The sequence below is a fragment of the Notechis scutatus genome, chromosome 10 (genome assembly GCF_049901735.1).
Source record: "Notechis scutatus isolate UNSWTSFEM ecotype Mainland chromosome 10, rNotScu1.2, whole genome shotgun sequence".
Classification (NCBI taxonomy): domain Eukaryota; kingdom Metazoa; phylum Chordata; class Lepidosauria; order Squamata; family Elapidae; genus Notechis; species Notechis scutatus.
The window spans coordinates 15,557,827-15,581,714 of NC_142018.1; the positions used below are offsets into that span (position 1 = coordinate 15,557,827).

At 37.3% G+C, this 23,888-nt stretch overlaps 1 protein-coding gene across 1 annotated transcript in view; it reads right to left on the minus strand.

Moving 5' to 3' along the window:
- Positions 1-8,996: 8,996 nt before the first annotated feature.
- PCDH11X (protocadherin 11 X-linked) overlaps positions 8,997-23,888 on the minus strand; it is a 605,637-nt gene continuing 590,745 nt past the window's right edge. Inside the window, exon 8 of the mRNA XM_087972141.1 lies at positions 8,997-11,632. Within this exon, the coding sequence (XP_087828267.1) occupies positions 11,250-11,632 (383 nt within the window). The 3' untranslated portion in view covers positions 8,997-11,249. The remainder of the gene's footprint in view (positions 11,633-23,888) is intronic.

A 23,888-nucleotide genomic window follows, 5' to 3' on the forward strand; every position in this document is an offset into this window, starting at 1 on the left:
GAAGGGACTTTTCATTGAAGGTTATGGACCATATGTTGGTTGATAATTTCAACTTTTCTGTCTAGGGTTGAGAAAGAATGAGTGGTCCAATGATTAACTTTCTGTGCTACAAGAAGACTACAACCTGGATTTAACTAAGCACCTATTGCAGCACACTAGGCATCTCCCTCTCTCTCTCTCTCTCCCCCTTCCTCCCTCCCTCTCCCTCTCTCTTTCACACACACACACACACACACACACTCACACCCCTACATTAATTGAATAAAAAGAATATACATTTTAAAAGAAAGCACATAACCTGCTATAGAATAAATCAAATGGATAACAAAACAAAACAAAAACTACCCTAGACTGCCCAAGAAAAGATAACCCCATAAAGAAACAAAACAGAATTATACAAATCCCATCAATGTAATTCTTCTAACTAATTTCTTAAGCTATGAATTAATCCACCCCATTTTGATTCAGTAATCTGTGATTGAACCATCGATGACCTTGTATAGTAAAGGAATCCCACCACATAGAAGAAAAGTGTGCCATCTTCATCAGCATAAGATGCCAATGGCTTGCCAGTCTTCGTATCCTATCCCATCTGGATCCAGTCCAATGAGATTTCTTCAGTCTAGCTTCCAGAATGTATGAATCTGAAGTTCTCCAGATGTATTGGTCATGCAGCTTGAAAATTATGGGAGGCATCATCAAAAAATATCACAAGGGCAAGAGATTGTGGAAGACTGAGTTAGATTGCTATAATGACATAAAAGCCATTAAGACAACCCATAGGATTGTTCCCCTGAATGAAAATACTTCCTTGAAATCTCAGAAACTTATTTTTTGTTTTCTTGCCAATTATTGGAGTGAATTTTTCATGAAGCAGGAAACTTAGTGTTTCTCATCTGATCAAATGTCAAGTACAGAATTATATAAGGTATATTTTTAGGTATGGCAAGAAAGCAGATCTATTATACACCTAGATTCAGAAGCCAAATATCAGTGCAGAGGGGAAAATGTTACCTTTATAGTCTTTTAAATTATGACTGGGGAAAAAGTTCACAGAGTTTTAGTCAAATTTTCTGTCTAATGTTCATTTGTTCATAGTTCATTTGTTCAACGAGAGAAACATGGCCACTGTCAAATATAGTCATTTACTCTTAAGAAAAATAGGTTCCCGTAACACAAGAACACAACTCCCTTTTATTCCCTGGAATGTTTTTTTTCATCTAAAGAAGGAAAAAAAGAAAACCTTCTCATCCATCAGTTTGAAAGTAAGAACACCAAGTACCCATAAGAGTTGTTTGTTTCTCAAGGTTACACAGTATTGATTAGAGTAACTGTAGTATTTCCTGCAAGCTGTTGGCTCTTTTAATATATTTTTGTGGCCACCCTGCTGCAAAATTCAAAAGACAGGAAAAAAAAAAAATTCTGGAAAGAGTAGCAAGAATGTATGATGATAACCCCATGAAGCAAAGGTGAAATTATTACATCTTTAATAATTTCAGTTATTTGATGGTTCCATTTGAAGTCTTGACTTTTGCAAGGACGCCATTCATGGGGGGAGGGGGGAAACCAAGTAAACATCAATCACCAGAAGAAACTCAGCTGGTTTTTCGGCTCTAATTTTATTAATAAGCAGCTTAATTAACAAGACAACATGCTGTACATAACCTGAAAGAGAACTACAGGGGTTTAACTGGATTTCCAGTGCTATTGGACTTAAGAGCATATGATGTGTCCATAGCCTGATTCTAGAGTGTTGATTAGGGTAGGTTTAAATACAAATACACAGACTTAATCACTTTCCAATCCTTTAGTATGCCACAAAGTGAGAAAAAAAAATATCTCCCTGAAGTACAAACTCAAATACAGATATTTACAAATAGGTTTTCAGTTATCTTTCTGTCTTAGGGTTAACATGAGATATGCATCATTTCTTTCTTTTCGTATTTGCTATAATGGTTTCTTTGACCCGTTAAACAATCACAAAACCCAATTCATTGTTTTAAAACGAGGAGACCATGCCATGATCTGATGAGCACCAATTCCAAAGTAGTTTTTTTTTTTTTAAAGGATCTTCAAATGCATAGGGATACGCTTGTTATTAAATTCATGGTAATTTCAGTACACAGAAGTTTCCTTACCCTCTGAACCCTTAAAGATTGGTGTGTGTGTGTGTGTGTGGGAATTTATCAATTCATCACACATTTTTGTTAAGGTACACAGCCTGTTGTGGAATGCAGTGCTAAAATATTACATTTCCCTCCCTCCCTGACTTTAATAATGTCTAAACATTACACATGTTCCAAAATACATTAAATTGATTTGATTTGGATTCAAGGAAGACAATAATTTAAAATAATTTCTGGGAGGTGGAGTAGCACAACATGTTGAAGATATTATTAAGATTCTGGCAAGGTTCTGAGTTTTGTGCTTTTTTAAAATTTATTTATTTCCAGAAAGCCAAGTTAAATCTCACCATCAAACAACCAAATATACTAGGTGTCTATTTGAATTCCTATTGCTTTTCTTTTTGGCCAGGATTCAGAAGGAAGCTATCTCAGAAGGGAAGGGATATTTCTTTAAAATGTCTTTAAAATGGGCGTGAAGAATCACAGGTGAGAATAATCTTTCCTCGGTTTATTTATCAATTAGCCCATGTTCGTCCACAGTTTGTGGCGAATACCACAAATTCACCCTTAAATAGATGTAACTTGACAGTATTTTACAGAAATAGACTTCATAGATTCTTCTAACCAATCAGCAGAATAAATCAAGCGAGGTTCATGGACTTATGAGTCAACTAAAATAAATGGAGGCTTTCTGTCTTAATTGGATGTATTTTTTCCTTACATATGCTTCATTTTTTAATAATATGACACTTTGTTCCTAATATGGAATCCTTTTCTCTCTGTTTCTCCCCCTTTCGTTCTATCTCTCTCTGCTCCCAATTAGAAATGAATAAGTGAAAAGGTGGCACTAAGTTGTTTTCTGCTGACATGCACTCACTCACACATACATACACACAACTTTCTTTGGTGGGCAATTCATACATCACGTTTGTCCTAAATGCAAGTGTGCATACTACTCTCTTGCATGGGAATGTGTGCAGTTTGCAAGATGTGAGGTTTAGTTTGTTGTACCACATATATAGTTTCCTCTCCCGTCCAGCAACAAACCAAGTAGCATGAGTAAATCATAAGAATTTACTCTACTCTTTTTCCAAATGTGTACAGGAATTTCCAAGGCAAACAGAGAAGCAATACAAAGTAATAAAAGTCCAAACACTTAGCTACTAAATTCCCAATGGATCCATAGTAGGATGAAACAACAACAATAACAACAACAACAAAAAGGCAGGGAAATGAGTGCTATTTGAATACTGAGAGTAATTTGGTTGCCCAGTTACATGAAGGTTTCTATGTATATTAATATGCATTGTTCTTAATGTACAGATATTATTAGGCAATATATCATAATATAAGGGGATTTACAGACTATTTTCAATAATACATTTCTTAAACATGTGATGAACATCCACAGGGAGTGACATCTGAATGCACAACTTGATTTCAACTTAAGTAGCTTCACATTCATTATCAACTAGCCAAAGTTCTCCATGTTCTTATTAAGTAATATACTACATGCTTGTTTAGAAAGTCTTAGGAACATACTGTCATATCACCACTTTTAAAAATTCTTATCAAGTGATGGAAAAGGTCTCGGGGTGAGATCTATTCCAGCCATTGGAGAGAAAATAATGAACTTGATGGACTAACAATAATTTTCTACCTTCTTAAGCTAAAAGGACCTATTTGTTGTTACAACATACATTAGACACTTCTGGCTATTTAGCAAAGAGACATCTATTTAAATGACACAAATTCGTCTTCTGCTTTTTGATCTTCCTAAAATGGGGTAGTTTCTAAGCAGTTGTGGCTTTGATTAAATCAGTTAAGAGTGCTTTGCAACCCAAGTTCTTAGTCATCAGGTGGAGTGATTTGCAGATCAGTCTACAATCTATGATTTCTAGAGAGAGGAATAAATATATAACCATAACAATATGTACATGGTGAGATGGATTCAAATTGAATAAAGTTCGTTGGGCAATCATAGGTATTCAACACCCTTTGTACAGAATCATGAAACACACACACACACACACACACACACACACACACACTATGCATAGTTTAAGGAACGATAAGGAGCTCAAGAAATGTAATATCTTGCTACAGGTCATCCTCAACTTACAACAGTTCCTTCAATGGGCGTTCAAAGTCACAACGGCACTGAAAAAAGTGACATGATCGTTTTTCACACTTACAACCCTTGCAGCATCCCCACAGTCACCTGATCAAAATTTGGACACCTGGCAACTGATTCCTATTTATGACAGTCACAGTGTTATGTGGGTTTTGCAACCTTCTGACCAAGCCAACACAATGGGGAAGCCAGATTTCACTTAACAATCATGTTATTAATTTAACAATTGCAGTGATTCACTTAACAACTATGGCATGAATGGGCATAGAATGGGGCAAAATTCACTTAACCACTTTCCCTTAGCAACATACATTTTTGGGTATAATTGTGGTTGTATGACTACTTGTGTGTATATGTGTGTGTGTGTGTGTGTGTGTGTGTGTGTTAAATTCTTCTTTTAAGCCGTAAAAATCTGTAACATCTACTGATGTTTGTATAGCCATGTGCCACATATTTCAACACTGCCCAGCCATCACAGGCACCATGATGAGTTTCAAACATGTTAACTCCAAAGTTTTTCACATTGATTTTCCGTGGCAGCACTCTGAATTTGCCATTGGGAAATAGAACCACTTAATTTTGATGGATGGCTAAAAACTACTCCAATGCTTCAGCTGTACAAATGAATAGAAGAAAGCTATATTTTTTTATATCAATGATTTAAAAGTCTTGCTATCTTCATGCCTGAATTCAGAAGACAGAGCCTCTATGCTCATGGGAAGTCAAATATGCCTGACTAACAAAGTTTTTAGGCATCGTTGGATAGGGGTTTTTTGGGGGGGGCGGGTTTGAAAGGTTGAACTGCTCAGACCCCCATTACGATTAGACGTACATAAGTGCTCTTCGTGATAGTGTATTTCTGTAGAACAGCTTCCCCTCTCCCTTTTGATGGAAGAAAGTTTTTCTGCAGATTGTTGATTTCTTCTGTTTGAACAAGGGTCATTCACTGTCTGATAGATTGCACAAACTGAAAAAAGAAATCATTAAGGCTAAACTGTATGATGAACGGTTGATGGAACTAAGAATGGCTAGTCTAACAAAGAGAAGGACTAAGAGGTTGACACAATAGCAGTCTTCCAATATTTGAGGGGCTGTCACAGAAAATAGGGGGTTGACTTATTCTCCAAAGCACCTGAGACAACAAGTAATGGATAGAAACTTATCAAAGAGAGATCCAACCTTGAACTAAAGAGAAAATTCCTGACAGTTTCGAATGATTCATCAGTGCAAAGGCTTTCCTTTAGAAGTTGTGGCTGCTCCATCACTGGAGGATATTTTTAAGGTGAGATTGGACAGCCATTTGTTTGCAATGGTATAGGGTCTTCTGCTTGAACAGGAGGTTGGACTAAAAGATCTCTAATGTTCCTTTGCAACTTGGTTAGTCACTCCTCAGGGATGTTTGAATATATGTTTCATTTCTGATTTTACCACAAAGAAGAAGACTGTCAGTTCACCAACTGATTTAGTTTTCATTGAGTAGCATGTGCTTAGAATCCAATCTCTATTTTTCCACACTGGCTGAGATTAGATATGTCCAGGGGTGGGTTTCTACCGGTTCTGTCCACCTCTGTAGAACTGGTAGCTCTGAAGAGCAGCAGATATAGAACCAGTTCTATGTCTGCTGATATTTTTGCCCACGCGCCCACCTGGGCTCTTACCTGATCTTTATTTCCTGATTTTTCAACTTCAGCTGCCGAACGAGGCGCAGCTGCAGTTAAAAAAAACAAGAAAAGAGGGCAGTTTCAAAGGCTGCTTCTCGGCACGCAGCATGCTAATGATGATTTACAGGCGTGCGGCTCACAGGGGTCAGAGAAGCTCGTAAATCCTGAACCAGTAGTTAACCCTGTCATATCCCACCCCGGATATGTCCTTTTGAAAAGAAGAAAACTGATATAATTTATGCTTGGAGGGATTTATCCCCTTTATAAGGTGAGTTTTAAAAAAGCAAAAGAAAGCATATTTGAGCCACAGTGGTGCAGTGGTTATAGTGCAGTACTGCAGGCTACTTCTGCTGACTGCTGGTTGCCTCCAATTTGGCAGTTCGAATCTCACCAGGCTCAAGGTTGACTCAGACTTCCATCCTTCCAAGGTGGGTCAGATGAGGACCCAGATTGTTGGGGGCAATAGGCTGACTCTGTAAACTGCTTAGAGAGGGCTGTAAAACATTATGAAGTGGTATATAAGTTTAAATGCTATTGCTATTAGGAGCCCTGGTGGTGCAGTAGTTAGAATGCAGTATTGCAGACTGACTCTGCTCACTGTCAGGAGTTCAATCCTGACCAGCTCAAGGTTGACTCAGCCTTCCATCCTTCCGAGGTGGGTAAAATGAGGGCCCAGATTGTTTGGGGCAATAGGCTGATTCTGTAAACCACTTAGAGAGGGCTGTAAAGCACTGTAAAGCGGTATATAATTCTAAGTGCTATTGGTATTTCACCCTTTACTGTGATCATGGATCCATATTCACATAAGCACACACAAGCACACAAGCAAGCACAATCAGAGTTATGGTAGATACCATACTTAAAACAAAACAAAATAAAAGTCTTGGTGGGCTGATGAAACACCATCTAACCCATAAAAATCTGTGAAGGTTTATCAATATTGATTAGTTCCAGATTAATTTGTTAAAGTCTTAACTGTGCTTGAATTAGCACTGAGTGATTGTGTCAGAGGCTACAGGATTAATGTGTACTTCACAATTTATACAAATCTGAATTTAAATACTCCAATGTCTCATCTAAAAAAAATATATCATGGAATTAGGAATAGCTACACAATTAGATAGCTGGTGGATTTATGAATTAAATACCATCAGAAGGTTTAAAAAAACCCCACAAATCTTGTATTTTTTTCTTTTTTTACACATTAAGCAAAATGTGTTCTGGATTGATTAACAGTGGGAACAACAATATATAAAGCTACTTATACCTGCTGGGTACATAATGAAGGGTTTTTTTTAGCATTCATTGAGATCTTTGACAATGGGAATTTCTATAAATTTACAAGCAGTTTTATATTACAGTAATTGTACATACAAATATTTTTGTTCACAAATTACAGCTTTTAAGTAACATTTAAAAATGAAACAACCTGGTATCCCCTTCAAATGTGTTGGTTTGTGTTTGCTTGTTTATTCTGAGCACCATCAATATTGCTTCCTTTTCCCATCACACTGATTGTCTTTATATGGTTAAAAATTGGAGTTGGGAAAAGTACCTGATTGTGTTAAAGAAACAGGTTATTTGGTTGTAGAAAAAAAAAAAAAAAACCAGATTTCATGAATCAAAAGCTAAGGAGAAAATGAAAGAAGGCTAGGAGAATTTAATGGAGGAACTAATGCATCTTGATACGGGTATAGAATTTGCTAAGTATTTACTACAATAGATATGGAATGGAATGGTATGAAGAGATGGATCATGATATCTTTAATCCATCCTGGGACATCACCTTGAATCGACACAGACTAATTTAATATGAGGTGCTTCATAATTACATCAATAAAGAAGAATATTTGTAGCTTGGGTTGAAATGAGGGGTCAGTGGTACTCCCTGAGCTTGGTTGTTTTCCTGAAGACATTCATTACCCATACTAGGTAACATCATCAGTGCTAATAAGGAGTGGGTTTGCTCTCAGTTTATATTCTAGAGTCACTAGATTATCAATTGAGAGGAAACCTACTCTTTATTAGCACTAATGATGTTACCTAGTTTGGGTAATGAATGTCTTCAGAAAAACAACCAAGCTCAGAGACCGCCAAGGACTCCTCATAATTATATCAACTGAACGTGTATTTCCCAGTTCTCCGATTCTTTAAATTGATGTTGGCAATTTGCTTCTGTATCTACTTCAGCAACTAAAAAAAGTTTCTTTATCTAAATAGCTTAGTGAGTAATGTATGGATTTATAAAGTCGAACCTACAGGAATGGGCAATTTATCTTAACCTCACCCATGTTACTTTATTGAGAACTGTAGTTTACCACCCAAGTGCAATATACTATTTCGTTTGAGTGATAAGAAACACTGTTCTAGTTGCTGACAAGAATTATTCATTGCAAATCAATTTTACGAGGAGCATTAATCCTATTTGGGCATTCTTCACAAGATTTATTGATTTAATTTCTCCCGCCAACAAGGGGCTCTGATGAAAGAAAGAATGGGTGTGTGTGTCTCCACTGTCACCAATGTCTTCCACAAGTAGTTGTGAATTCTTTTTTCTTTGGGGAAAATCTCAATATAATTTAAAAATAAATTTATAAAATTAGACTTCTAGCTCACATAGGAAGTCACCTCAAAGGCAGAAATTTCCTTGGGCCCAACCTGAAGGCACAGAAATGGATCTAGTTTCTGCTCATCTTTGTTAAGTGTAGATCGAAACAGAACCTGCACAATAATGACACCAGTTAGAAAAAAGATTTTTAGAATAGAATAGAATAGAATAGAATAGAGTAGAGTAGAGTAGAGTAGAATAGAATAGAATAGAATAGAATAGAATAGAATAGAATAGAATAGAATAGAATAGAATAGAATAGAAGTTGACTAGCATAGAGTAGAATAGAATAGAATAATGGAATGAAGAATGGAATGGAATGGAATGGAATGGAATAGAATAGAATAGTATAGAACAGAATAGAGTAGAGTAGAGTGAGTAGAGTAGAATAGAATAGAATAGAATAGAATAGAATAGAATAGAATAGAATAGAATAGAATAGAATAGAATGAAGTTGACTACATAGAGTAGAATAGAATAGAATAATGGAATGAAGAATGGAATGGAATGGAATGGAATGGAATGGAATGGAATGGAATAGAATAGAATAGAATAGAATAGAATAGAATAGAATAGAATAGAATAGAATAGAATAGAATAGAATAGCAGAGTTGGAAGGGACCTGGGAGTCCAACACCCTGCTTAGGCAGGAAACCCTATTTTTAATTTTTTTTTATAAAATATTTTATTTTGTAGAGTATTTCTCCGAAACAAAGGATACAATGTGATATGAGCAATATTCTAAGATTGATAGAAAGGTGGACAGTATTGGACTATACTATGATGCTTGGACTGCCCAAAGGGACAAATTTTTCCTCTGCTTTGCTATGTTGCACCTTTCTTCTTTTAATTGCAAAACATTCATGTTAAAATTATGGGTTTTGTCTTCAGTTGCTCTGACTGATGCTTCTCTAACTATTTCAGGGTTTTGTTTTTCCTCTCCATGACATGGCATGACCGTACCCACGTTGCAATATCACGTAACCAATCCAAAATCAAAACTTTATTTAAAGTTATTTGAGAATTGTAGTTCGTAGTCATAGCTAGTCTGTTTGATAGCTTCACCCGTCCTCACCTTTTCCTAGTAACCACAGATCTGGTTATTCCTTTATGACTCCAAACTTCTCAGAAAACATTTGTTTGGGAAATGAATACCTCCCCTCTGCTTTGGATAATGTCTATGTCCCTGGAATCCCCTGTCTAAGAATATGCCCGGGGTGGGGAGAACTTCAACTTCCTCCTTTTGGCTCATCATTAGTTTCTAAGCGATAGTTTTCCCAGAGGAACACTATACAACATTATCTGTTGATTCTCCATGGTTGGAGAAGACAGAGACACAATATAGCTTTTTACTATGTTAAGGTTCCTTTCCCCTCTTTAGAGGTATTTGCAGTGTCCAATATCAGAAAACACCAAGCTAAGCAAAAATCCAAAGCCATCCAGAAGACCTGAGAGAATGCATGTAAAAAGTAATGCGTGCATTGCTCCTTGATATTCTTTATCCTGTCTGTGGGTTCAGAAATTAAGTGGAAAATTTTATCAAGGTTTTTTTTTCCCACCCAGACTGGCATAGAATATCTGCTGACCTTCCTAGGGGTTTACCAGAAATTGTAGTCAAAAAGAAATGAGTGGGGCCAAGAAAAAAACATTTGTGTTTATTTTCATGGTCATGATGTGCACTGAAGATGGTGTTTGATTTTGTCGTACGAGGTGCAATGACAATAAACTAAACTAAACTAAAATAACATTTTTGTACTTCTACATTTGGTGTCTCAAAATTCTGGGGGCTCATGGACCACAGGAGGCATCTAGATTAGGGCATTGTGGGGGGGAAAGTGAAGTCTCAGTGTAGAGTTTGTGCAAAAGAATCCTCCTCCAAGTGCGCTTTTTCTAAAAGGTTCATAAATAAAATTCTGAATGTGTTATTATCTTTTTTTAAAAGAAAGATTGCTTAAGAAATGTCAGCTCAGCTCATCAATGGTCTCCTTTGACCTTCAGCTAATTATTATGATTCCATGCATCCAGATCTATAGAACAGTTTATTATCTATTTATTTGAGGACACCCTTTACCATATTAGATATCATGGAAACAGGTAACATTGAGACCTGCAAAAGAAATCTTGATATTTTGGCTCCATTTTCACAAGGCTATCACATCAGAACTCTAGCCAGCTTAATGAGATCAGGGGACTTTCCTGTTCAGATATTCTTGTGCAGAACTACAAGTTTACATCATAATATATGCTAATAAATAGTTTGCTTGTATCATGTACAAGATGACCGGATGATTTGAAAACAAAAAGGCATTCGGACATTTTTTCTCTCTTCCATCATCATGCAGTAGACCTCGCTCCCAAACATGGTTCCATTTCTACACTAGAAGACCAACTCTTAACATCTGATTATGACAATTCTTTGGGGGGAGGAAATCACACACTTTTGTTTCTCCTGTCAACATTCCTTTGTGGATTGTTTTTTTTTTTTTTTTCATTTTGTGATGTTTGTTTGCATAATTGTTTCTGAGTAAGGAAGCTGAGTTTTCCTTTAACTCTTGTTTGTTAAGAACTCAGCTTTTCAGCTTGGATTCGGAATTCTATATACATCAATAGCCACGAACCTAAGGAGCTTTGCATACAAATAAAAATCGTTTTAAGCTGTGACTATGTACACTCACACGTTTAAAGCCCAAAATAGCCTTGCTTGGGTCAAGATATGCCTTTTATAGCTGGTGCTCATGGATCAAAGGGATGCCGCTTCCAGCCTGGGCAGGAGGTATGAAGTTTGCCAGGGGGATCAGTTTGACTGGGTCGTCACTGGTGCAGAGTCTGTCACAGGCATTGTAGAACTGAGGCTTAGGTCCCCCTTGGCCTTTCTCTGTATCCTCCTTGGAACCGGCCCGTCCAAGGGTGTGTCTTCCTTCCGAGATGGCTCCTCGCACCCACCCCTGCTGGAAGCCAAAAGCTGGCAAAGGCGGATTGGATTGCTGGTACTGTGTCAATGAAGGAGGCATCCAGCAATTGTCAGAATGGCCAAGGATGAGGCATTCCTGCGTGCAGGTTTCGGAAGCTTCCGTGAGAGCTTTTTGGAGGTTCACTTCAATAGCTTCAAAAAAAGAGAGAGAAGGAGAAGGTTAGACATCAAGGAAAAGGACCACTTTCTCTGGCGTGTTGCATTCTTGAAAAAGAGCAAAAGAGGCTGGCTTATGGTAGCTAACAATTATTATATATCTTTGTTTTCCCAAACTGCTTTTTGTTTTTTCTGAACTGCTTGGGTTATTTTTAAATAACGATTATTGGCCCATTATACAAAAATTTGAGAGGACACCTTAAAACCTCCTGATGCCTGCTTTAGACAAGAAAGCTGTAGAAATATTTTAGCTACTCCAAGTAGCTGGACTGGACCAGCATACAAATTCAGCAAGCAAGCAAGTAAATCTCTCTATATATAAAGGTGAAATACCACTCACACATCATCACAAAATCTCCAAAACCATAAAGCCTGCAAACTTGAAATTTGGCATGTATGTTCCTTTTGGCTTCTAGGGGATCACTAAGAGAGGATTTTTCGAAATGACCACCAGAGCATTAGTATTTCATATATTATTATTAACATGCTCTGATGCAAAGGAGTACTACTCCCCTTCCCCACCTGAAAAGAAATCTGTTCCAAATGCAAAACACAAGCAGAGGAGAGGAGTTTCAGTTTTAGTTTCACAGCACCAAGCAACAGTTGAGCTAAGCCATACCCAGGTTCCTTGCTGTCTCCTTTTTCCCTCACACAGCAAATACTGTTTCAGTATCCAAACAGCCCTCAACTCTCTCACACACTGACAGGACTAGCCAGATGAATACCAATGGATGCTGGTAGGCAGAAGCAGAATTTTTCCCCCTTATTTTCTTCCCCGAAACTAAGCCTGACCACATAGTTTCATAGCGAACTAAATAAATAAATGAATTGTTCTTGAATGATTGACATAAGAGTACTAAAAAAGAACTGAATTAACAGAGCTAATTTGCAGCATAAATTGCAAAGAGGGGGGCCCTTTCTAGTTTCTGCATTTGGGGGGGAGAGATTCAAACCTCAGCTTATTTTATTAGTGTAGATTAGTTGCCATCAGATATAATTGGAATGCAAAAAGTGTTGTGCAGAGGGAAAAGAAGTAAACACTCAGTGGTATGAAATATTACCTTTTTGCACAGTGAAATAAGCAGCATTGGAATCACATTCATCAACACCTGGTTGACACTAACATGAGAAGTGGGGATTGTTTGCTATGAATATTCACCAAATACCATATCTTTAGTATCTGCTGTGTAATGCATCTTTTTTTCTTCGGGTGCATAATCTACTTCTCTTCCCTGTTCCTTCACCAAGTTTTGTTACCGTCTTATTCATTGCCTGCTTACCTTTCTGGAATAGCAATTCTGCAACAAAATTAAAATGGGCCCCAACAATATTGTCTTCCATCTAGAAACAACAGGATGAGAACCGTTTCACTAACTAAATACACCTTGGTGATGTTTGTGTGTCTCTGAATGGATGAGTGGGTGTTTGTGTTTCCCCTGATATGTAATTTTGCATGTCATTTTTTACTAATATCCACACCTTCCCCTAATATATGCTTTTTTGTATGGATCTTTTCACATTGCACACTTCAAAGAAATGGTAGTATATTGATTTAAGAATGTTGAAATATGCAGCACAAGTTTGGATAAAAAACTTTCATCTCCTATCCTGAGATTTGCTCCTTCTTTCATGCCAGGTACAATATGTTGGGGGTAAGGGTGGGGGAAGGATTTTCAGACAGCTGAGAAATAAGCTAAAGTTTTTGAAAATTAACCAATATAATTCAGGCTTGAGAGAACACTGAATAATTGTAGGACTTTGTGCAGGAATTGGGTTTGTCTAGTCTAAAGAAAAGAAGAATTAGGAGTGACATGATAGCAATATTCCAGGGGCTGCCATAAAGCTCAAGTTATTATCCAAAGCAGCAGAAGGCAAGACAAGAATCAATGGATGGAAACTAATCAAGGAGAGAAGCAACCTGGAATTAGGGAGAAACTTTCTAACAGTGAGACAATTAACAATTAACCAGTGGAACGGCTTGCCTTGAGAAATTGTGGGCACTCCGTCACTGGAGATTTTTAAGAAGAAACTAAACAGCCACTTATCTGAAATAGTATAGATTCTCCTGCTTGAGCATGGGATTCAAGAAGATCTCCAAGGTCCCTTCTATTCTATTCCATTCTATTATTTTTATTTCTATTTCTATTATTTCTGTTTCTACTCTACTCTACACATCTAGGTTTCTGGTTCAGCAATTTAAGACTATGGGCCTCATGATTTTACAGGAAGATTTAGGCTCTGCACCACTGTGGTTGTCATTTGTATGATCCTAGAAAAAGACATGGTCATGTTAAAGAGTTGTAGACTAGTGTTAGGTTCATAGCCCTCATGCTCCAAAGTACATTTTGGAACCAAACCCATTGTACTTGAGCATCGTAAAATCCTAATATTATAGATGAGCAAATACTGTTATTCTATTGTTATTCTGTTATTCTATTCTATTCTACTTATTTTTGTTGTAGAACAGAATAAAAACATGAGCCTTTGTCCATGTCCATATTATCTAAGTCCAGTGTTTTTCCTGACTTTTCTCTAAGAGTTCAAGATATTATCCTCACAACATTGTCCATAATAGGTGAATGATGGTGAGTGAATGAGTAGCTCAAAATCAACCGAGCTGTAGACTATGGGATCAAGGAAGGATTTTAACTTGAGTTTCCAAGGAAGAAGTCACTACAAGTCAACCATGATGAATGGCCATCCATCTCTTGACCCCACCTCAATATTTATTTGCTGGCCTCCAGGACTTTTCCATTCATTGTGACCAACACTTGGATTTTACCATACTTAAGTTAAATAAGTTAAATAGACCTGAAAAAACAAAGTTTTCAGCAGCGGCGCTAAGACAGATCTGAAGGCTTAAAAAGTTACTAAGTTTCAATCTTTTTTTTTTATATATATATTTTCTTTTTATGTATAATCTTTACTGAAGTTTTTTTTTCCATGAATAAAAGATAAACATAAGAAGTTATATAAAAAGGAGAGTTAAGAAAGAGAAAAAAAAAGATAAAAGAAAAAGTGTGAGACTGAGTACAAATAAAGAAAGAAGAAAAGAAACAATAATTAAAGAAGCGATGTCTGATCTTCTTAACAGCAATTATGAACCAACTTATTATCTCTCCTCCCTTTCTTAGATTATATTACATAGTTCCTCTCTGTCCCATATTCAACCCTTTTAATCATCAACTCCAGAAACCACCATAATTTTGAGACTAGAATTTTGGGCACTAAGCAATGTGTTTCTTAAACGAGTCATCACATAAACGGACTCAATTTTATGGCCTTTTTCTTTCATTTAATAAACTCATGCATTGAGTTTCTGTTGCTTAGTGAAACATTTGTTAAGTGAATTTTGCTCCATTTTACGTCCTTTTGTGTCACCGTTGTTAAGTGAATCACTGCAGTTGTGGTTGTAAAGTGAATCTAGCTTCCCCATTGCTTGTAAGAAGGTCACAAAAGCTGATTGCATGACCCCGGAACACTGCAACCATCATAAATGGGAGTCAATTGCCAAGCATCGAAATTTTGATGACATGAATATGGAAATGCAGCAATGGTTGTAAGCGTGAAAAATGGTCATAAGTCACTTTTTTCCAGTGCCGTTGTAACTTCAAATGGGCACTAAATGTAGTCTTGTGAGCTGAGGACTACTGAATGGGAATTTACAATCATCTATGACACATACTCTTATTTCATCATAAAATAAGCCATCATTAGCATCCCATTAAGCAAATTTCCATCATTGTGCTCCAACTACTGTGTTTTTGTTTTTTTTATACCCATGGTTCCTGGAAAAATAAGGCTCTTATATTAATTTTTGCTCCAAAACATGGGGCTTATTTTTTGTTTAGTCTTATTTTCTGGAAAATATGATTTGCTAAATGCATCCGTCTGGCTAACGATCTTAACTGGGACTTATTTGGGGGATAGGGCTTATATTACAAGCATCCTGAAAAATCACGTTAGGGCTTATTTTCTGGCTGTGTCTTATTTTAGGGGAAAACAGGGCATTTTTTCCCAATATAGTACATCCATGACTACCTAGCTGGCATTATTCTGTGAACCGCCCGAAGTGTCTTTTGATTGCTAAAGCATTTCTTATTTAATAGTTATAGTACTGACTGGCAATGTTATCAGCTCAGTGGGAACTTATTCAAGTGATGCCAACAACAAGCTTAAACTTGCTCATGTCAGCCAATTGCTAATACTAAATGTATTGGTAGTTTGCTAGAGGTTGTATTTCTGACTATGCAGGAAGTGAGGTCTAATGTGAGGAAATTAGGGCCTGGAATTACCCCAGTGGCCTGAAATAGTCACTTGGGTAGCATAATTTGAGCAGCTTTAGCTATGTAAGTTACCCAGAATGACAGTAAAAATGAAGAACAAAGTAGAAATCATCTGCTAGTATAAGTTGGTTTTCTTTAATGAGGTCAAGTTCCAAGACACTTTAACATAGAATCCCTTAAAATTATCACTATTGTAATATACACTACTAGGGTGTTTTGGTTTTTTTTCTATTGGAAGGGGGTTTGAATAATAAAAGGCCTTGGGGAGAAGATTGCTATGAATATTTTAGGGTTTTGATATAAGTTTAAATACATTTGGGGGAGAATGTAGGATCGTGATTAAAAGTTTCAAAGCTTCATTGCTCTTTAATCATAGACACAAGTAGAATACACATTCGTGGTTAACACATTAACTGGCTTATTAGCAAGAATGTACACACACAAAACACACAAATTGCAAACACAAGATAATTTTCTCTTCTAGAAATAGCATAAGAGTGAATTTCTTGGAATTTTTACTTCTAATACCCTTTGGGGATAACATGAAAAACATTTCTTTCCTCTTGAATCGTTAAATATTTAAATCAGCAAGGGTAATGAATGGTTCCACTTTTTTTTTTCAAATAATTTGATGTATATCCCAGGCCCTAAAGTAGCAGAAGCATCAGTAAGAAGATGGCATATTTCATTTGATTGTAGGTATAAATAACAACGACTTTCATTTAATATTTAATTAGCTGCCTCACTTTTGAACTGTTCCAACTTAAAACATTGATGGAGACCTTCTTTTATTTAACAAGCCCATATCCAGTTACGGCACTGTGACTTTTAGTTTCAAAATGAGACTATTTTTTTGATATAAAGGGCCATTAAAACATCAAATATGAACAAGGACAGTTCTAAGAATTCCTTCTAGTAACTTGAACCATAATTGAAATGGCCTTGTTACAAAAGGTGGTCTAATGTATTTCCCATGGAGAAAGCTATTATATTAGCTCACCATTATAAAACTTTCAAGCAGTTTGCATTCATATGGTATAGATGCACATGTAGAAAGCACTCAGGGATATATAAGAAAACTGACAAAAATTATATCTTCATGATGAAGCTTGACAAAAGTTTTATAATACAGAGTCAACAGAATTCTTTGTCATGGTAAACTGGCAGTGTGATAATATTCCCCTGCAGGTTTGTCCAGGTGCTTGCAAAAACTGTTTAAAATGTTACGAGCCAGTGAAGAAAACATTGTCAAAGAGCATCTTTTGACTATGGGAACTGCGTCTCTTATGTAGGGTAAAGTTTTTCCATCGTGAAAATTCTTGTTACCTCCTACAGACTTAATTCTTATTCCTTTATTCTCTTCTCAAAAAAAGAAAGAAAGAAAGAAAAACACAATGGCTGAAGTCCAGATGAGATGGAGGAGCAAATTAATGTGTCTATGTGCTTCATTCTCAGAAATGACTGTGAGAGCTCTGTGACCCTCATAATAATGCAATTTCTCCACACTCAAGAAGGGAACTTTTGCCCATCAGAATCTTGTATCTAATCCAACATTCTGTGGGACAGAAAGGAAAACAGGTTTCACAGACTTGGAGAGAGAATAATGGTGAGAATGGAATGCTTCCAGGACCTTGAAGTCCTGCTGGAAATATAAGGCAACCTCATCATTATTTTTGCTTTCTTTTGGGCAACATGCCATCTTGATTCCTATGTTGTGTTATAAGGTCAACCACACGAGCTCTTCAAAGACACTATAGGAAAAAAAAACAACAACTACGCCACTGTGAAATTCAGCCAAGAAGATTCAGCTGTGACAGGACCTTCTGGTGATCCCTGTGCTATGAAGCTTTGAACAAAGGCGCTGCCAAAAACTTACAGAAAACCGTGAACACCCACAATTACTAAAACAATGGACTTCCAGTGCCACCATTGTGCTAGACTTCACACTTCTAGATTGGGACTGCTGTCACCTCCATGTCCACAGAGGAACTGTACAACATTGTGTCTTCTTTGAACCTGAAGGACTATCTGTGATGACCCAGGGTGGGATACAAAACAAACACAGTCACAGAGAACAGGTGAAGCCCTTTGTTTCCCTTCACTTTGCTTCTAAGCTGCGAATATCATTGACAGAAGACAAAAAACTCCCACACAAACAGTTACACAAAGAGGGGAAAAAGCAACACAAACCAGGCAAGATAAGGGCTGGAGAATGTCCACGGATAATACACACTGGGAAGGACACCAAACTCAGAGAGGAACTATAAACTAGAGATATTTCCACACTTTGTTTCCAGCATTCACCCATACGCAGGTCCATACACTTATTCAGTTGTCACACCTGCAGCCCATGAAGAGGATCAAGGCCCTCTCCTCCAGAGTAGACCACGTCTCTCCCTTATCCTCTCCTGCCTGCGTGGCCTAGGATGGATAGGGTATGGGCCTGGGTCCTCCTCTAATTGCTCAGCCAGCCTCTGCTCTTCCCCAGCCTCTTCCACAACCTCTGGAGCCACACTTCCACTCCCCGTTGGCTGTTCCTCCTCTCCCTCAGAGTCAGTCTCCACCAGGGGCATGACGCTATCATCTTTGAAACACAATCAAGTCATCTACAATGGTTGGCCTTTAACAGATGGTGACAATGCCTAGTTGAGCTTGAATGATCTTGGTGGGTGGGAATGAAGATCGCAGCTAGTTAGTACTTGTTCAGAAAGCTCTGAGACTTCCCAGTGTTGTGAGCTGGACAGGTAAAAACGAAACAAGATCTCAATTTAAGGTAGTAGCAAACCACCTCTGTATTGCTGTCAAGAGACCCACATCACCAGGAGTCAAGTTCAATTCAAGTGAGTCCTTACCTTTACTAGAAATTGGCATATGGAGTAACTGGAAATGTAATATTTCTGGAGATTCTGAAACATGGGAAGGAAAAAAAATACACCGGGGAAAGAACCTGGTTTATCAAACTCTAGATCGAGAGCTAATATGCAACTATACAAGGAAAGAAGAGTTACATCTCTCATTTAGAGCTGTTCTGTATACTTTCTACTCTCTATATAGGAATGGTGCTAATACAATACTATACCTTATCTTACATAAAATTTTTGGCAAGGGCTAGTAAACTGCAAGCTACTTGATTAAAATAAGGTAACTCTGGTTATTGTGGGAAGACATTTATATCCCCTCTAATAACAGTGTGATAACAGATAACAGATTAACAGAGTTGGAAGGGACCTTGTAGGTCATCTAGTCCAACCCCCTGCCCAAGTGTGAGACCCTTCACCATTTCTGACAAATGGCAGTCCAATCTCTTCTTGAAAGTCTCAAGTGATGGCGCTCCCACAACTTCCGAGGGCAACTTCTGTTCCATTGATTGGTTGTTCTCACTGTCAGAAAGTTTCTCCTTATTTCTAGGTAAAATCTCTCTTTGTTCAATTTCCATCCATTATTCCTTGTCTGGCCTTCAGGTGCCTTGGAAAACAGTTTGACCCCTTCCTCTCTGTGGCAGCCCCTCAAATATTGGAAGACTGCTATTCTGCCTCCCCTGGTTCCTCTCTTTACTAGACAAGCCAAACCCAGTTCCTGCAACCGTTCATTGTATGTTCTAATCCCAGTCCCCTAATCATCCTGGTTGCTCTTCTCTGTACTTTTTCCTGAGTCTCAACATCTTTTTTATAATGTGGTGAGCAAAGCTGGATGCAGTACTCTAGGTGTGGTCTTACTAAGGCTTTATCGAGTGGTATTAGTACTTCCCTTGATTCCACCCCTTCATTAACCAAGCATTTAAGAATCCATTAACACCAGTTTTACAGTAGGATAGCCTTTAAAGTTTCATTATTTATTTGTCCACTAGAAATTGACTATGTGGTTCTATGGCTGAAGCCCTGGTAGATACATGCAGGCTTTTAATCAAGATTTTGACTTTAACCAAGGTAACAATAGGGAAAATTCCAGATTCTGCAGGGAATCTTAGAAGGAAAAGATCTTTCACCTTGGTCTATTCAAAAAATAAACTTGGAAACTCAGTTTGATAGCAACTCAATCAGGACTGTCCATAGTTGGAAATCTCCTCTTAATTTGAACATTGAAAAAAATATCTTGCTACCCAAGAGACTTTGGACACAGTTTCCCCAAATAGCATTGATTGTTGTCTCAAGATGTTTTAATTTTCCAGTGTGTTTTGTGTAGAATAAACATGTAATGGAAACATTTTAAATAGTACAGAAGTCTTCTAACAAAAGATGAAAGTTATTTCAGCGGTCATCAAAAAATGTTTGGCAATTCTATGCTGAATTTCTAGAGGAAATAAAATAGTAGCAACACTTGGATGTGGGAGGTTAGTTAATTCTCTCTCTTTTGTTTTGTTTTGTTGATTGTTCCAATTTTAGTAACTATCCATGGAATTTCTCACTTTCTCTTCCGATGGGTCAGAATCTCTCAAATTTGATCCCCTAGCACTTTTAATGAGGGGAGAGGGAGTTCTTGAAATTAAAGCAAACATCTTTTTATACCAAAAAAAATGATTCTTAGATTCTGTGATCTGAAATTAAGGCCTTCAGGTCTTGCTTTGTGGTTTCAGAGGCAATTATGTTTTTTTCCCCCCTAGGTTTGTTTTAGAACTTATTTAAGCCTTGAAAGAAAGCTCAAAGCACTTCATTAAGCCACATGACAATAGGAAATAATGTTGACTTCAATTAAGCTTTCAAAATATGCTACTATATTGTTACAAAAAGGCTCTTAAATGTCTTTCTACAAAAAAAGAAAGAAAAAGAAAAAGAAAAAAAATGTGTCAATTACAAATACGGTAATATAAGATGAGTGGCACATATCTGAACTAGCTGGTTTTCAAGTTTTTATTGTCATGGGGGTAAGAAGCTGTGATTTTCAATTATTGCTACAAAAAAAAAAGGAATAAAAAGAAAAAAGTAAAAGGAATGCAAGGAAGGACAGCACTCTGTCCTCCAGCTAAAACCTTGAAAATCCCATATAAAGGCTCATGCATTCATGCATAATTAGTAGAGGTCAGCAGATCAAACTTATTAATGGAAAGTGCATTTTAATTCTCATAAACTGGTTGGAGGAGTTTCAATTCTCTTTTGCATATTAGGCTGCTTAATCACATCGCACAACATTAGTGGAAAACATGGACTGGTAAAATAAGAACCAGCATCTCAGATAGCTCTTTCCAAGACAAAATCCACTTCTTACCCATCATAAAAGTTTCCAGAAAGAATAAGTCATCAATTAATCAGCTGCTACAACCATGCTCCAAAGCTGATTAGAATCAGAGAACCCTGGCAAGTGATCCTAGATCCAGATATTCTTGGACAGAAAAATCTGAAAGATTGGAATTACTGTTATGAGCATTCTCATCCGGCAATCCACTTCGGTGATAAATCTCAATCACATATACATTAGACACACACCTGAAAGTCAACAAATCTATGGCATATAGTCATCCACCACTTTATTTCCTTAGAAGACAATACAGCACTGAAACTTTGCAACGTTAGATTCCCATTAAAAAATCAATTTAGGTCAGCCAGATTACTTAGCTAATGCCACGAACTCTGTTAGTGGGCACATTATCACTTCTAGCTTTAAGTTTCATGAATTAAAACCTACCCATGCAAAAAAAAAAAAAAAATACTTCATCTGAATATATACTACTCTCTGTTACCTTCAGTGTAATGGGAGAAGGTTCACCTCATGCCCCAAATAATGTTTTTCAATGTATATAGTTATTTTTCACTAAGAATTCTTAGGTAGACATCCGGTCTGGGATTTTTACACCAAGATTGATACCTTTTCAGACACTTTATTTCCATACATGGGGTAGATTTCTGAGATATTGTAAAATATTGATCTATGTCAACTCTTTGGCAAAGCAAATCACTCATACTAGAGTTCTGTAGTCTTTATGCCATAACTGTGTTTGTATGAATTAATATACTACAGAAAAACAAGAGAATTGAGACTCAAACAGAAACAACATGACACAGCTGTGCTTGTGCTGATCCTGCCCTGTGTTTAAATGCAATCGGAACATAAAGAACAGATCTTCTGATTTAAAGGTAAGGTGCCACTTTGAACCAAGGAAGGGCACGAGTTATCATGTCTGTCTCCAAGTTCTTAACCGAACGGGAGACTGAGAGATACACCTGAGTTGTTGTTATGAGGTTGTAAAAAGATATTGTGGGTTTTATGACTGCATGACAAATTAAGTTGATTGTATGTATTATTTATTGTATTTGATAATGAGGGTATATATGGCAATGTTATCCATGGGATGTTACTGCTGTAAACTGATGGGAATCAGAAGGTTGTGGAGCAGTGAAGCATTTGTAATAAAGAAAATAAAGAAATATATCTGGAACCGTGGTGGCGCAGTGGTTAGAATGCAGTATTGCAGGTTAACTCTGCCCACAGTCTGGAGTTAGATCTTGATGGGGCTTCAGCCTTCTATCCTTTGAGGTCAGCAAAATGAGAACCCAGATTCTTGGTGCAAATCTGCCGACTTTGTAAACTGCTTAGAGAGGGCTGTAAAGCACTATGGAATGGTATATAAGTCTAAGTGCTATTGCTATTTCAGGAATTGCCCAACAGGTAAAGATACACCTGCTTTAAGGAACTGGATGTAATTTGTGCCCTTACATGCTTCAAACCATTTTTTTTGCCTACAAGAAAACCCAACTACTCACCACCACTCTATTTAGTGATATAACTGCTTTAGCTAGCCTAGCCCTGTTCTGACTGACCAGAAGAAGTTTTCTAAACTTGAAATCGGATGTTTATGTCCAGGAAGCACACTCAGAAGACCCTCAGTAGTGCAGTGGTTAGAGTGCAGTACTGCAGGCTACTTGTGCTGACTGCCAGCTGCTGCAATTTGGCAGTTCAAATCTCACCAGGCTCAAGGTTGACTCAGCCTCCCATCCTTCCGAGGTGGGTAAAATGAGGACTCAAATTGTTCAGGGCAATATGCTGACTCTGTAAATTGCTTAGAGAGGGCTGTAAAGCACTGTAAAGCGGTATATAAGTCTAAATGCTATTGCTATTGCTGTTACAGTAACAGGATCTTGCAAGTCTGTCCCTCACTTTTACATTCAAAGAAATTAGGGAGGATCCCTGCTGAAATGTTTGCCATGTCCCTTTTCCTTTTGAAGACTCAGCCACCTCTTATCTGTTTATTGTCTAATCTGCAGATCTTTCTCCTGTCTCCCAAGGCAATCCATACATTGCATTGAGACTGTGGTCTTGTGCAGAGGTGGTATTCAGCAGGTTCTGACCAGTTCTGGAGAACCGGTAGCGGAAATTTTGAGTAGTTCAGAAAACCGGCAAATACCACCCCTGACTGCAGCTTTTACAGTATCCTTCCCTTGCCACGCCCAACAAGCCACGCCCAAAGAACCGGTAGTAAAAATAATTGAATCCCACCACTGGTCTTGTGCACATAGAACTCAATATTGGAGATAAGGGCTACCCTTAGGACTCTGGTAAAGATTCCATGAGCCTCTCTTGTGAGATATCTCCATTTAAATGTTAATTTTAACTGAGCTTTGAAGGCTGTGAGCATTTCTGTGCATCGTTTTTCAACCCTCTAATACCTACTATAACAGATGTTTAAAACGCAGCACTTGGACAGGGAAATCTAATCAGTATATTATATTATTGGTTGCAAATTAAATAAAGGGAAAGCTGAAATTATGGCAATAAAACAAACATGGAAACAGCAACAATATTCTTCAAGATAATATACTTGGTCTATTGAAAAGGACTAGACTATTAATTAGATATTTCATATATATGCTGATGAGAATTTTAATTTGTTTAAGAAATGCTGTCACCTACCTGGGATGAGTTTAAGGTATAATGTGTCTCTCTCCTAAAATATTTTCCACTGCTCCATTTGCTTTCCTAACATTAGGCGGTATATTTGTGTTACTGTGTAATAT